The following is a 13,078-nucleotide window of genomic DNA, read 5'->3' as shown; positions in this document are numbered from 1 at the left end:
CCCCCCCCCCCCCCCCCATAAGTGGGGCTTATGCGAGACATGTCCCCTGGGTTTTGACGGTCTTACAACAACCTCAACTCTCGTTAATTTCAGAAGAGATTGGTCGAAAGCGCGAAAGACTGCACCTCAAGCTCCGCCACAAGTTCACTACTCCTCAGTTAGATGCAATCGGTCGAATCGAGCAAGAGGCACGGCGGCTGCTTCAGCTGAAACTTGCTAATTCGATCAAAGGGAAGCATTTATCGAAGTATGCCAGGCCGACTCTTTCGTACGCTGGTGGGAGTCATATGAGACAGCAAACCAACAATGGATGGATCAATTCCTCGGACGACTATTGGTCCTAATCCATATGACAGGTGGACAGCCTGCACGCGCAACGGAGCTTATTTCTATTAGACATAGCAACACCCTCTACAGGCGACACTGTAATTTCTACGTTGAGTACGGGCTCGCCAGCATTGTCACTAGCTACCATAAGTCCCAAAGCGTTTTAAACTCAATTAAAATTGTCCACCGGTACCTGCCGAAGGGGATTAGGGAGCTTGTGGTATACTATTAATGGCTGATTTAGCAATTCACTGAGACGGCAAGCATGTTCGTTCGTGGAAACGACCATCGCGTTCGATCGCCATTTTTCTGGCCTCGCGATAAAGGCCACTGGGACGCCGCTCGGCTTGGGGCTCTGTTAAAGCAGGAAGGCAAAACGCACCTGAATACCAAGCTGAATGTGCTATCCTGGTGCCATGCTGATTGGTATCTCGCGGATACAGCTGAAATGCGATGGATTTAAACGTGACTACGGGGTCGATAACCTAGTTTTTGATGAACAAGCCGCGCATGGATCATCAGTAGCTGGCACCGTGTATGCCCGTGGCGTTAAAGAAGCACCTAGTATCATTGAGTCAAAGTAATAGCGAGACAGGGCAGCCAGCTTGGAATGGCATATTTTCAATACTATCCACTTTTGCGACGATGAGTAATTATTCATATAACGTAATTCCCGCCCGAGTGAAACACTACCAGAAATCGCGTAACTATTCTTGCCCGCTTACCTACTTCAACCATCTACTAAGCCACCAAAACGCACTGAATCTTGGCAAAAAGCCACCGAGCAAGAAGGTAGGTTTCTATTAGCCCTACAAGCTGTTCAAAAGGGTCAATTCAAATCAATACGCTCCGCTGCGAAGCAATTTAGTGTATCTTATGTTACCTTATCTCGACGGACGAATGGCCTGACCTTACGCGTCGATATACATTGGAGGGAAGTTAGCCGGCAGAATATTTTATACTCTCAAAAATGGGACTGTTTATTAAAGACTTGTAGAAATCAGGCCGTTGATAATGCCGACAAATTTTTAATTTTTGGGGTGTGCCACCAGGCATACTCATAATAAGATCAATAATTATAAGAATTCTGAGAAGTAGAAAATTCAATACGTTTAAATTTGATTTTGAAATTATCTTAAAGAGGAAAGTGTACGGGTCAGCTGGGTCAGCTGCCTAATCATAGGTAGTCAGCAATAACTAGTTGACTAACTAACTACGTCCTATGCGGCGTCGATCTGTAACAAGCCGGTCAATCGCGGCGCGAGGTTGAGACCTAAGTTTGTAATTAGCAGAGGCACGAGTCGCAAGACCTAGTTATTGCCTCGGATTGGAAGGTGGACCTAGTTGTCTAATACTCATCCGACCATAAGGGGAATACGTCTACCCCGTATATTAAAATACGGTTCCTGACTATAAATTCGTCCTGAATCCCTCTATATTGATCCTGAAATGTACGGCTAGTTTTTTTTTTTTCTATTTTCTTGCCTTGCGTATTTTGATATTTCCAGTCATGAAGTTCTCCGCTATACTTTTCGCCGGCATTGTTACAGCTGACACCTTGACTGTTTCGTTCTTTCAAGGACAAACTTGCGACAATGGCGCTGTGCAGACATTCAAAATTGGAGAAATCCATAAGTGTCACGCCACACAATCTGTTGGGGCTCTCAGGTTGAAGGATGTTGCAACTTCGTTCTTCCACCGTGATTTGGTGCTCAAGCTCTATACGAATTCCGATTGCTCTGGCCGAGCTCTAGCCGCTTCTGCCCTATCGAACTCTGGTAAATGCGCCAACGCGCCGCAAGGTGTTACCTTTTCCAGCTTCCAGATCACAGAGAACGACGGTCAATTTTCATTCTGATTCTGTCAGCATGCGCTGAGATCTATGCGGTGCTCCGCAAAAGTATGTGTATGCTGATGCACGCTTCATGCTATCGGATCAACGAAACTGCATATATACCAAAATCACTACGGACCACCAAACTTGGACATCACGTGATGACTTATCAAGTGATAGGATTAACTACGGGATTACCTAAACTCATTAAGCGATAAGCCCGGACTCACTATACGGCCAGCCCCGGGGCACACCAGCCGTTAGGAAGGACTGGATATATAAGGACACCCATTTCGCATCATGTATTTAGTTCTTCGCGATCAATCTCACGTTATTACTTAGTCACAACCTTTAGTACTTTACACTTCATAGTTCACCTTTAGACCTCGGAATTACCCTCGCAAGGGTCTATGACTGGGTGGAAGGTTGAAGGTTTTTAGGTAGTACTATCTTGAGTAATAAACCTAGGGTGACGATTACTCAAGATAATACTACCTTGAAACCTTCAACCTTCCACCCAATCATAGGCCCGGAATACCAAATAGAATCCTATCTTCAAGCTATCCGTTACAGGAAGGCGGTGTGAATTTAGCAGAGCGATGATGTAGGCTTCTCCGCAGCTCGAGCTTCACTAACCTTCTGAGGTTTCCAACATCCTTTGAGATCCTCAAACCCCTTCGATATCCCACAATGCTTTCCCGCAGTGCGCCCCGTCTTCTCCGTGCCGGCTCGGCTATCCGTGCCTCCTCGCGCACCTCCACTCCAGCCCGCCAAGCTGTCGCTCCCCTCTGCCGCAGCTACCCAGCGCATCTGCGGGCATTCACCTCTTCCACATTCTTCTCAAAGGGCCTCCAGCCTGACTCGGAGAACCCTAAGCCATCCAACCCTCAGTCTACACCCATCGCTGGTTCTGGCTTACATGTCACCGAGCCTTCTCCTCTGACTCCGGAAGAATACCACGAGTACTCGGAGCATTACTTCAATGTTCTCCTCGGAGAGTTGGAGAAGGCGCAAGAGGAGGGGTCGGATGTGGAAGCAGAGTACAGTGTGAGTTACTTTCGCTATTACATACCCTATCTTTGCCCAACTCTATTCTCCCCGGACCTATTACCCTATATCCAAACTTTGCGACCAGAAAATTCCATGTACTAACCAACTCCCAGGCTGGCGTCCTCAACATCACCGTTCCCGCGATCGGCACCTACGTCCTGAACAAGCAACCCCCCAACAAGCAGATCTGGCTCAGCTCACCCATCTCCGGCCCCAAGCGTTACGACTGGATTGTCGAGGGTGATAGCATGTTCGAGAAGCAGGACTCACGTCCGTTTGTGCACGGCCAATGGATCTACCTCCGGGACGGGTCAAACCTGACCGAGCTGTTGAACTCGGAATTGACGCTGCAGCTTCCGAAGGATATCTATGGTGAGGAAGTGGATGCGTAATGTGAATATCCCTCGGATCGAATGATACGGAGTCTATGAGTCGATGTATTACAGCAGAGGTGGTGTCGCATTCGTCATCATTTTGTCTTTGATTGGGAGATTGGGCCACGGAGCACTGATCTCCTCTTCTGGGGCAGATGAGGCGGGTTTTGTATTTTAGTTTTATGGATGCTCAATTCCGAGGTTTGGGCGTATTTTCATGATATTCTCAGACCTGGTTATGACCAGTAAATCCAGCATCGGCACGGGCTAGCTCGGTTAACTATCAGCCCGCGGCCTCTAGAATGCGCCTCAGAGCATAGTAAGCATGACTATATCGCGTCATTTCGCATCGACGCCCCATCATAAATTGCTGGATAGCCACCTCTGCACCATTGGTCCTCGTCTCATCAAGACTGCCCTGGCCATAATGTCATCCACAAAGGACCCGGCCCGACCCGTTCACGCATTCCCTTCATTCTTAAGCCATTCTGCAATGTATAGCATCCAGCTCGGAGCTCTGCTTGAGCTCTCTCCGGTGTCAAAGCTTATCCTTGGTATGAATATTCGCATAATACGAGCCATGGATACATCACATCGTGCTCGGTATCTTGTGACTCCGAGGAAACTTAGACATATGGTCTCGAGGATCAATCACTAAGCTAAGCTTATTTTTTCCCTTCATATACTATCCGAATTCACGAAATCTAGGCATCACTCACTCTCGAGTTCCAGCCCAAGTCCAAAAAAAGCCAATTATATCCTGTCACCCATAACAATGGGTAAGTTTCTCGGAACCTAAAATTGTCAATTGCCATACACAATGCTGGCTAGGGGTTTCGGATTGTGGGCCCCGGAGGGAAGCGGCGAATCATCTACATCTCGGCTTGTTTTTACTTTGAGAACGACGGCGAGTATACAGTATGTTGACAATTTTGCCGATGAGGGAGAATAATAACAATGAATCACTCACGTCGTCTCTTCTTTTCGAATTCATCGTACACCTGAACCCGTGGAGTACACTATGTTCCCACTATCATCCAAAACCCTCGCCATCCTTGGGCTTCTAGCTCATACTTCCTTCGTCCAGTGCGAAGACAACATCATCGTCCGCGATATCGCTATCCTAGGCGGTGGTGCCTCGGGCACATTCTCTGCAGTCAGACTTCGCGATCAAGGCAAATCCGTCATTCTGATTGAGAAAGAAAGTATCCTGGGTGGCCATACCAACACTTATCAAGACCCGGTCACCAAAGTAACCGTAGACTACGGCGTGGAGGTCTTTCACAATCAGCAGATTGTCAAGGATTACTTCAATCGGTTGAATATATCATGGGCCATTACACCTCCGGGCTTTGGTGCAGGGGGGACACCATTATACTTGGATGCCAACACGGCTGAACAGGTCGCTTATACTAGTGCCGACCCTCGAGCCGGCATTTTCGCGTATGCGACGCATCTAGCTCAATATGCACAGCTAGAGTTCGGATTCTTCCTCCCAAATCCTGTTCCAGATGACCTGCTACTCCCATTTGGAGATTTCCTTGTTAAATACCCGGACATCGACAATGCGGCTATGACGATCTTCGAGTTCGGACAGGGATTGGGCGATTTCCTTGCCCAGCCAACGCTGTACGTGTTCAAGAATTTCGGTCTGGATATTATACAAGATATCTCGACCGGATTCCTGGTCACAACGAGCCAAAATAACCAGGAGATATACGAACACGCCACCGAACTGCTCGGGTCTGATGTGTTACTGAGTAGCACCGTGAAATCCACGCACCACCGCGACAAAAACGGAGTCCAGCTAGAGGTGCAAACACCATCCGGCCGCCGGACTGTGAAAGCAAAGAAACTCTTGATTGCTATCCCCCAGAAACTGGAGAATCTGCGAGCGCTTGACCTCGATGACCACGAAGCCGAGCTCTTCGGCGAATTCATGAACACAGGCTACTACACGTGCCTGTTGAGCAATACCGGTTTACCAGCGAACTTTAGCTCCCTCTCTGTCGGCGCTGATACTCCATACAACGTCCCCACATTACCGGGTGTTTACACTGTAACCGCGACAGCGATAGAGGGTATCTTCGATATCAAGTATGGTAGTCCGCGCGGTCTACCGGAAGGTCATGTGCGAAGCGAAATCCTCTCGTACGTGAAGAAATTGCAGGACAATGGGTTCGCCGAGAAGGTACCTGGTGGGCCGAAGTTTGTGCGGTTTAACAGCCATACTCCGTTTGAATTGACGGTGTCGCCGGAGCGGATTTCAAAAGGGTTTTATGAGCAGTTGTACGCTTTGCAGGGTTATCGGAATACGTGGTATACAGGTGCGGCGTTCCATACGCAGGATTCGTCGATGTTGTGGAATTTCACAGAGTCGTATGTGCTGCCTGGTTTGTTGGCTTAGCTCTGATAGAGGGTGGTGCTGGGTATATACGTGAGCCAGGGTAGAAACTAGTATAAAGAAAGTGGTATAATGAAATGGTTGATGTTGCAATGTATTCAATTAGGTATCATGTGTTTCTTCCAGTGCCGAGTATTTCCAATTTGTTGCATGACGAGAGCCAATCCCAAAAGAAAACCCCATAGGCAGTCTTCAACCAAGATTGCTATTGACCGGAAGTCCCACCGTCTGGCAGAGATATTGGTGAGCTTGTCATTGTCGCAGAAAGTGGATCAGTTTCTTCTGTACTGAGAAAAAGAATCCGTGAGACCGTCAGTCAATCATATCGTTTGGGTCGTAATCCTAGATGATAAACACATCTCCCGTCTAGATTGGAGATACAAACGCGCTAGGGCATTCTTGATCTCAATCCCAGACAGGAGAATAGGAAAGTGCGTATCATCTGGGATTGCGACCCAAACGACGTGGCTGGCCGATGATATCGCCAGTTCCTGCCCTCAGTCCAGAAGAAACTCACACACTCCCTACGACAAAGCAAAGTTCTCACAAAAACAATCGTTCATTCCATCCCTGAGCCTTGTTTCCTCCACGGCTGTTCTTGCGGGGGGACCTGGTTCCAAATTCATCCGAGTGAGAGGAGCAACGTCTCCGAAAACAATTCCCAATGGACAAATCACCCCACATTGTACGAGTCATATAGTCGCCGAATGTATGTGCATGACTTCATGGTCGGAACTCAAGATGCGGGTATTTCTAGGCAGTGGAGAAGTCCTGCAACATTCGGTACGAAGGATCGTAAGGGTTCGACTTGCAAGCCAAGCTCCGGCAACAATCTTGCGGATGACCCAGGAAGCGTAGAGTATCGTCTGGTTGTTCCCCCTGGGCAGATACCCAAAAAGGGGCTACCGAATCAAGGCCTGGTGAAGTCGCCGCTAGGTCGATGCCGACAGACCGCACGGAGCTTCAAAGCCCTATGCAGTAGCGTAGGTCCCGTCTTCCTCGAGCGGCCCTCCAATCGAGGCACCTCCCATTATTTGAACATTTTCCGTATCATGTTCCCTTCAAGCCTGCACAGCGACAGTGCCCGGCTGCGCATTATCCGCCTTAGGTAGATCCGCCTATACAACAGCCATTAGCACTTTTCGACACCTCTCATAACCCCGCCGCGGGGCAAGAATCGAAGCATAACATAAACATACCACGTCAAAGATAACCCGAATCATAAGACTGCAACTCGGGCAGACAGCGATCTCTTCGCCATCGCGGAGATCATCGATTGCGATCTCGAAGCGATCGCCGCATGGGCAGGGGAATGTGTAGATTTGGAGGGCTGGGTCGAAGGTCATATCTTCGATTTCGATCTCGTCGTAGATGGAGAGGGCGTCGTCGGCCATGGTGGGCGGGTTATATGTGGGTTGGTATTTGTGGAATTTGAGGGATCGAGTGCGGTTATTGCGCTTTTAAAAAGAGGGAATAGAAGTTGACTCAGTGTTGACTAGTCTGGGAAGTTTTGGGTGGCGGACAAAAATTATGGTGGAAGGGTCATGTGACTGCGGAGATTAATGTCGGGCACGTGAATGTTATCTTATCGAACGGTTCGAAGGTTAAGAAAGTCCGGGGATGATGTTTAGATTTGTAGCCCAATTAGAGAGTAGAATAGAGGTCGGAAATAGAGAAGGAAGTATGAGAGACATGAGAGATTGTATAGAATTTTGAGTAATTCAATATTTCGTAAAGTTGGGTATAAAGCATAGTATTAGCCTTCCAGTTACGTACACTCTAACGACACCCGAGCAGAAATATCAATAATATTTCTCCCTAGTCGATAAATAGCCATTTACATTTTTTTGAGTTCTCGCACCCTTAGAATAATACAAGAGCCTTCACCATTCTACTTCAACCTTCAATTAAAAGCCACCGCATGGTTCATATACTGGGATATCATCCGAACGACAAACCCAACCACCAAAAAAGCTTCACCTACTCCCCTAGCCTCGCAATCTCCAAGCGTACATTCTCAACCTCCCTCACCAAATCACCATACCGACTCGCAATCTCCACCAAAGCCCCTCCATCTCCAGAGCCACCCAATCCTTCAACATCATACCGCTTCAACTCCTCAGCAGCGACAACCCTCCTCTCCTCAAGCCGAGCCCTTGTATCCATCAAATGCACTTTATACCTCTCCAACGCATCCAACGTCTCAGGCGTATACAGCGCCGCCGCAATCTCAAGTTTAGTCACTCTAGAACAAGTCAGCATCATACTGTAAACACAATATCCAAGGAGTGAAGAAGTGAAATACGTACTCCACTTTCCCTTCAATGCCCTGCGCAACGATAGCCAGGTGCTCAGCGCGCGCTTTAACAGCCCTCGCGAGAGCCCGTGCTTCGCCCTCTCTAGTACAACGACCATGCGCTCCAGCACCGCGGCCCGCACACTCATCAGCTGCGCCGCTGTCGCGGCCATATCCCTACGCGCAGCCGGGAGCTCGGAGAGTTGTGTACTGCGCAGGGCATCAACTCGTTTACGGAGCTGCGCCGCTAGAGGTGGGGCGGGTGCTAGCGAAGTACGCACGCGGCGATCTCGAGCTCTGGCGCGGGATTGGTGGTTTGTTGCCGGAGGGGCGGGGAGTGTTTGCGTTGGATCTGTGTCTGGTGTTGCGGAGAGGGCGCGGAGGGTTGCAAGTGTATTTGAGAGGAGCGTTGAGAAGGGTGTTATTAAGGCCGGGATGTGGGTGTAGAAGGAGGAGATTATTGGTGCGAGGAGGGTGAGGGTTTCGTCGGGGGTTTGTGGTGATGATTGGGCATCTTGGGGTGCGTCTGGGTCTATTGCGGAGCGTGGTGTTTCGAGGTATATCGCTATCAGGGCGAGGGTATCGCGACACTAGGTTTGTGGTGTGAGCAATTGCGACTCGATGAGAAAAGGAGGTGTTTGTGTCCTTGGGACGAACCTCGTCGGGGAGTCCGCTGTCCGATGTAAAAGCTAGTTGCTTGAGGGTGTGCTCCTTAATTCTCTTCTTTGCGCTTCGGAGTTGACATTGTTTCAAGTCCTATACAGAAAAGCCATTAGATTTTGTGTGTGTCCCAATGGTCACGGTAATGCGGGGAGCTAGCTGCTCGCGTCGTGACGTACATCCACAACAGCCCTACGCGCTGGATCAGCGGTGTGGGCGCGAGTCGAGCCATCTGGGTTCAGCAGGTTCGTCGTTATATTCTCATAGAGTCGTTTGAATTGCGGGTTTTGTTCTAGAATAGAGGGATCGCAAGGGGGAATCATGGCGAGGAGTGGGAGGTTAAAAGAAGGTCAGTAGGCCAGGTTCACCGCCAACAGGCTGCAAGTGGGGATCTGCAATGCCCTCAAGCTTACGAGCTAAAATCTTAATTTACAATTACATGTCTTGGAAGCTTAAAAAAGTAAATACGAACTACAAGTGAGTGGAACATAATCAACAATTACTCAATACAGGACACCAGATACCTAAGTACTAAAGTACATTTTGGCATTTGCGCGTTTCGTTCGTAATCATACATGTGAAGCCTAGCCAGCTCCGTTTCGATTTCGATCGCCCTTTTCCTATCCTCAACCTCAATCTTTTTGAGAAGCGCAGACTCTAGTCCAACCTGACTGGGATGATGCACCAAAAAGGGAGGAAAAGAGAGCAAACGTACACCTCAGGCAGAGAGGGAAGTTGGGAACAATGCAGATCAAATCAAATCAGAACCCATGGCCAGCACGAATCCCCGTCTCGTCCAGCCCGGCAGTGAGTCTCAGGGCTTGGTTGACAGGAAAGTTGAAAGAATATGTACAGGAAGGGTCTTGACCCAAAAAGAAATTGACGGTGGGGTTTGCGCAAAACGTGGAGCAATCGCAGACCCGAAGCATCGCGTGAGGTCAGAAATGCGGGGGGTCAAGACGGGTCAAGACCGGGGGGTGGTGGGAGAGAGCAAAGAAAGGGAGAAGAAACGCTCGGAACGCAAATTACACAGACAAAGTGGGGTCATTGTCACGAGTCGGAATGACCGCACAGGTTGATCAGCAGAGAGAAGTTACTCCTCCTCGCTCTCCTCCGAATCGTCATCCGACTCGTCGTCGCTAGACTCGTTGGCCTCGACAGAGGGCATCGGCGCCGGGGAGCCGCTGCCGCCCTGGAAGCGGGAGAGGTTGCTCTCAAGCATGTTGATCTGAGCCTCTTGTTCGTACTTGCTCATCGGCTTGTTCTTCTTTGGCTTAGGAGCAGCGGGGGCCACGTTGCCGCCCGCAGAGACGGGCTCCTCGTCATCCATGATGTGAGGAACATTCTTCTTCACGAACTTAAGCAGCATGAGCAGGACTTCGTTAGGCAGCTCGTCAATGTCCAACTCAATCTCGGCTTCTTGAGTACCCTGTAAAAGTCAAGTTAGAAAACCGGGTTTGAACACATGGATGCGCAATGGCGATAAAGCTTACCTTCAGAGCAGGAACATTCTGCTGAATGATTCCGAGGGCCTCCTGCATCTTCTTGTCGGGCAGGCTACTGATGCCATTGGAGATGATCTGCTTCTCGTAGTAGGTGATGTTGCGAGACTTCTCAACCTTGGAGAGGCTCTTGCTCTTCTTGTCCTTCTTGCTGCCACTCTTCTTGGCGTCCTTCTTGGTGGCACCGGACTTTCCAGACTTGGATCCCTTCTTCGCAGGAGGAGTCTTCTTCTTCTTCTGGATCAACTCGACCTGGCGGGACATCTCGGCAATCTGTCGCTGCAGCATGCTGATCTTTTCCATGTCCTCGTCGCTCTCTTCAGCCTCTTCGTCGCTGTCTTCCTCCGAAGACTCCGAGTTGTGCTCCTGAGGAGGCTCGTGCTTGGCAAGATACTCCTGCTTGCCAGTCCACTTCTTATCAAAGATGTCTTCCAAGCTCTTGCCGGCAAGGTAGATCGGATCGCCCTCCAGGTTAAACCGGTAGCAGTTCTTGAACATCAGCTTGACATCCGAGTGGAACTCCTTGGCGTTTTCGTACTGGCCAGTAGTGAGCTTAACCTTGATGGTCGACATGTCCATAGGGTGCTTGATCACGCTGTGGTAGGTAGGAATGTTGAGCGCAACGGGGTCGACGGGGTAGTAGAAGGCGATAGCGATAGCCTGGTGCTTGGGCTTGTACAGCTCCTCAAGAACTTCCTGGCAGAAGCGAAGTTCCCATTGGTACTTCTTCTTCTTAGGCTTGGTCGAGTAGGGCAGGTCGCGCTTCGGGGGGTGGATGGAACGCTTGGGACGTCCATCCGCGTTGGCAGAGTCCCGACGAATGACGGGCAGACCCTCCGGGCCCAGTGCAAAGGTAGCGCTCTGGGGAGAGGTCGCCTTAGGAGCAGCCACAACCGGGGCTGGAATGGTGGGGACCGGGGCCGCAACTGGAGCACCAATGGAGGTACGAGGCTCACGTCGAGCAGCCGAAGTCTTCTCCGTCGTCTTCTTAGGCTTCTTTTTCTCCTCCACTTCATCAGCCTTAGGGAGATTGTTCATCTGTCGCTGAAAAGTGGCGAGCAGTTTGGCACCCTCCTGGGAGACCAGGTGCTCCGCGCCGTTGAAGGTGTGCGCATTCTGGACCATCAGAGCAAAGTCATCCAGGACCGCCTGAGGAGAGGAGTACTGGTTGGCCTTGAGTTTCTTCTCGATGGTGCCCAGATCCATGGGGCGAGTGATGACGCTTGGGTAGTTTGGAATGTTCAAGGCAACAGGGTCCACAGGGACTCGGTAGAAGCGCGAGTCGTGCATGCGCTTCAAGCTTGAGATTTGCTTGGTGAGGAACTTGTGCTGCATCTTGGTCATGGCAGAGTCACCACCGGTAAAGACTGGGCTAGTCACGGTGGCAGGGGTAGGTAGCTCATGAGCCTTGTTGTTCAAGGGCACGCCATTCTCGTTCTCAACCTTGGTCCGCTTGGCAGCAGGCTCCTCGGCTGGATCAATCTCACGCTCCCGCGACACCTTGGAGGGAGACATCGGGGCACTTGGGGCATCCTTCATTTCTTGGTCGGTTTGGAGAGGAGGCAAGTTGGGGGTGGCGGATTCAGTGGTGGGGTGGTGGGGAAGTTCAGTCTTCACCGGGGTAGCAGACGCCTTCTCAGGCGCATCAACAGCCATCACGTCCGGAGGCGTATCAGCAGGACCGTCGAAATTCCCAGGAGGTATGCTTCCGGTAGAGGCGATTGCAGAGGTTTGAGGTGTTTTGGCAGCGCTTTTCTCCGCAGAGCCGTTGGTTGCAGCTGGGGTCGCAGAATCGGCAGGCTGAGGTTGAGGAAGAGTAGGAGTGAGAGTTGGAGTGGTTGTCTCTCCTGGGGCCTTTGTCTCTTGCGGCGCAGGAGGCGCAGAGGAAGGTGGGGTATCAGTGGAAGTTGATGCAGTCGGAACAACCGCCTCGGAGGCGTCTCGCACAGGTGACTTGGGAGGAGAAGCCGCGGATCCCGTACCGTTACCAATCGCAGGAGAGTGGGGAGCGTTGCCGTTCGTAGTGGGCGTGTGATTCTCCGTCAGGGCTGAACCGTCAGTTTTGATATCTGGCGTGGCAACCGGCGCACTTGAAGGTAAACGTTAGCCCATCAGTCTGCAAGTGCGGCGCAAAAAAAAAAATTGCATGTCAAACGAGTCAACCGGTCAACAGCCCAAAATGGCAAACAGGTCAACCGGTCAGTCCATCAACAGCTTATATACTCACCTATTTGGCGCAACCACTGGTGCAGAGACAACCGTCGGAGACGGCGGCAGCTGAGGCTTGTCCTCCTTCATCACCGGAGGAGCCTCTGGAGGCGGGGTCGCCATGAGGTGTGTTTGTACTGAATTCTAGATAAGGTCCAGAATATACAGCTTATAAGTGTGCGGAGATGTGTGAAACAAGTGAGAGGGTATGCGGGAGAGCGGAGCGATCGCGCGACTGATTCGGAGAGAGAAATTCAACTGTATACACACTCCGTCCTAGCACGGTATAAAATCTGAATGGATGCGGAGGAGTGAGAAGAGAGGGAAGCGTGATGAGAGGAAGTGGTGATGATAGAGAGGAAGCTCGGAGAGCTCGGGAGATTTGTGAGATATAAAGAGTGGAGAATGCGATCGGGGGCGAAA

At 50.5% G+C, this 13,078-nt stretch overlaps 6 protein-coding genes across 6 annotated transcripts; 3 read left to right on the top strand and 3 right to left on the bottom strand.

The window, feature by feature from the left end:
• Positions 1-1,837: 1,837 nt before the first annotated feature.
• On the top strand, positions 1,838-2,185 carry N7496_005915 (uncharacterized protein; the record flags this gene model as incomplete). Its single annotated transcript, XM_056698844.1, has 1 exon — positions 1,838-2,185. The coding sequence occupies one exon, from the start codon at positions 1,838-1,840 to the stop codon at positions 2,183-2,185; it is 348 nt and encodes a 115-aa protein (XP_056554257.1).
• Positions 2,186-2,851: 666 nt separating this feature from the next.
• On the top strand, positions 2,852-3,603 carry N7496_005914 (frataxin family protein; the record flags this gene model as incomplete). The annotated part of the gene is made up of 2 exons (XM_056698843.1): positions 2,852-3,208; positions 3,325-3,603. 2 exons carry the CDS (start codon positions 2,852-2,854, stop codon positions 3,601-3,603), a joined length of 636 nt encoding a protein of 211 aa, XP_056554256.1.
• A 1,003-nt stretch (positions 3,604-4,606) lies between these two features.
• Positions 4,607-5,992, top strand: N7496_005913 (amine oxidase, flavin-containing superfamily; the record flags this gene model as incomplete). Its single annotated transcript, XM_056698842.1, has 1 exon — positions 4,607-5,992. The coding sequence occupies one exon, from the start codon at positions 4,607-4,609 to the stop codon at positions 5,990-5,992; it is 1,386 nt and encodes a 461-aa protein (XP_056554255.1).
• A 1,058-nt stretch (positions 5,993-7,050) lies between these two features.
• dph3 (CSL family zinc fnger-containing protein) lies at positions 7,051-7,383 on the bottom strand (the record flags this gene model as incomplete). The annotated part of the gene is made up of 2 exons (XM_056698841.1): positions 7,051-7,107; positions 7,189-7,383. 2 exons carry the CDS (start codon positions 7,381-7,383, stop codon positions 7,051-7,053), a joined length of 252 nt encoding a protein of 83 aa, XP_056554254.1.
• A 586-nt stretch (positions 7,384-7,969) lies between these two features.
• Positions 7,970-9,268, bottom strand: N7496_005911 (uncharacterized protein; the record flags this gene model as incomplete). Its single annotated transcript, XM_056698840.1, has 4 exons — positions 7,970-8,234; positions 8,295-8,875; positions 8,943-9,041; positions 9,125-9,268. The coding sequence occupies 4 exons, from the start codon at positions 9,266-9,268 to the stop codon at positions 7,970-7,972; spliced, it is 1,089 nt and encodes a 362-aa protein (XP_056554253.1).
• Positions 9,269-10,038: 770 nt separating this feature from the next.
• Positions 10,039-12,778, bottom strand: N7496_005910 (putative transcription regulator BDF1; the record flags this gene model as incomplete). The annotated part of the gene is made up of 3 exons (XM_056698839.1): positions 10,039-10,374; positions 10,439-12,536; positions 12,675-12,778. 3 exons carry the CDS (start codon positions 12,776-12,778, stop codon positions 10,039-10,041), a joined length of 2,538 nt encoding a protein of 845 aa, XP_056554252.1.
• Positions 12,779-13,078: the final 300 nt, after the last annotated feature.

This window comes from Penicillium cataractarum, assembly GCF_028827025.1.
Source record: "Penicillium cataractarum strain IBT 29864 chromosome Unknown utg000005l, whole genome shotgun sequence".
In the NCBI taxonomy this organism is placed as follows: domain Eukaryota; kingdom Fungi; phylum Ascomycota; class Eurotiomycetes; order Eurotiales; family Aspergillaceae; genus Penicillium; species Penicillium cataractarum.
Note: the sequence above shows the minus strand (reverse complement) of the source record. Positions and strands in the feature narration are given on the sequence as shown.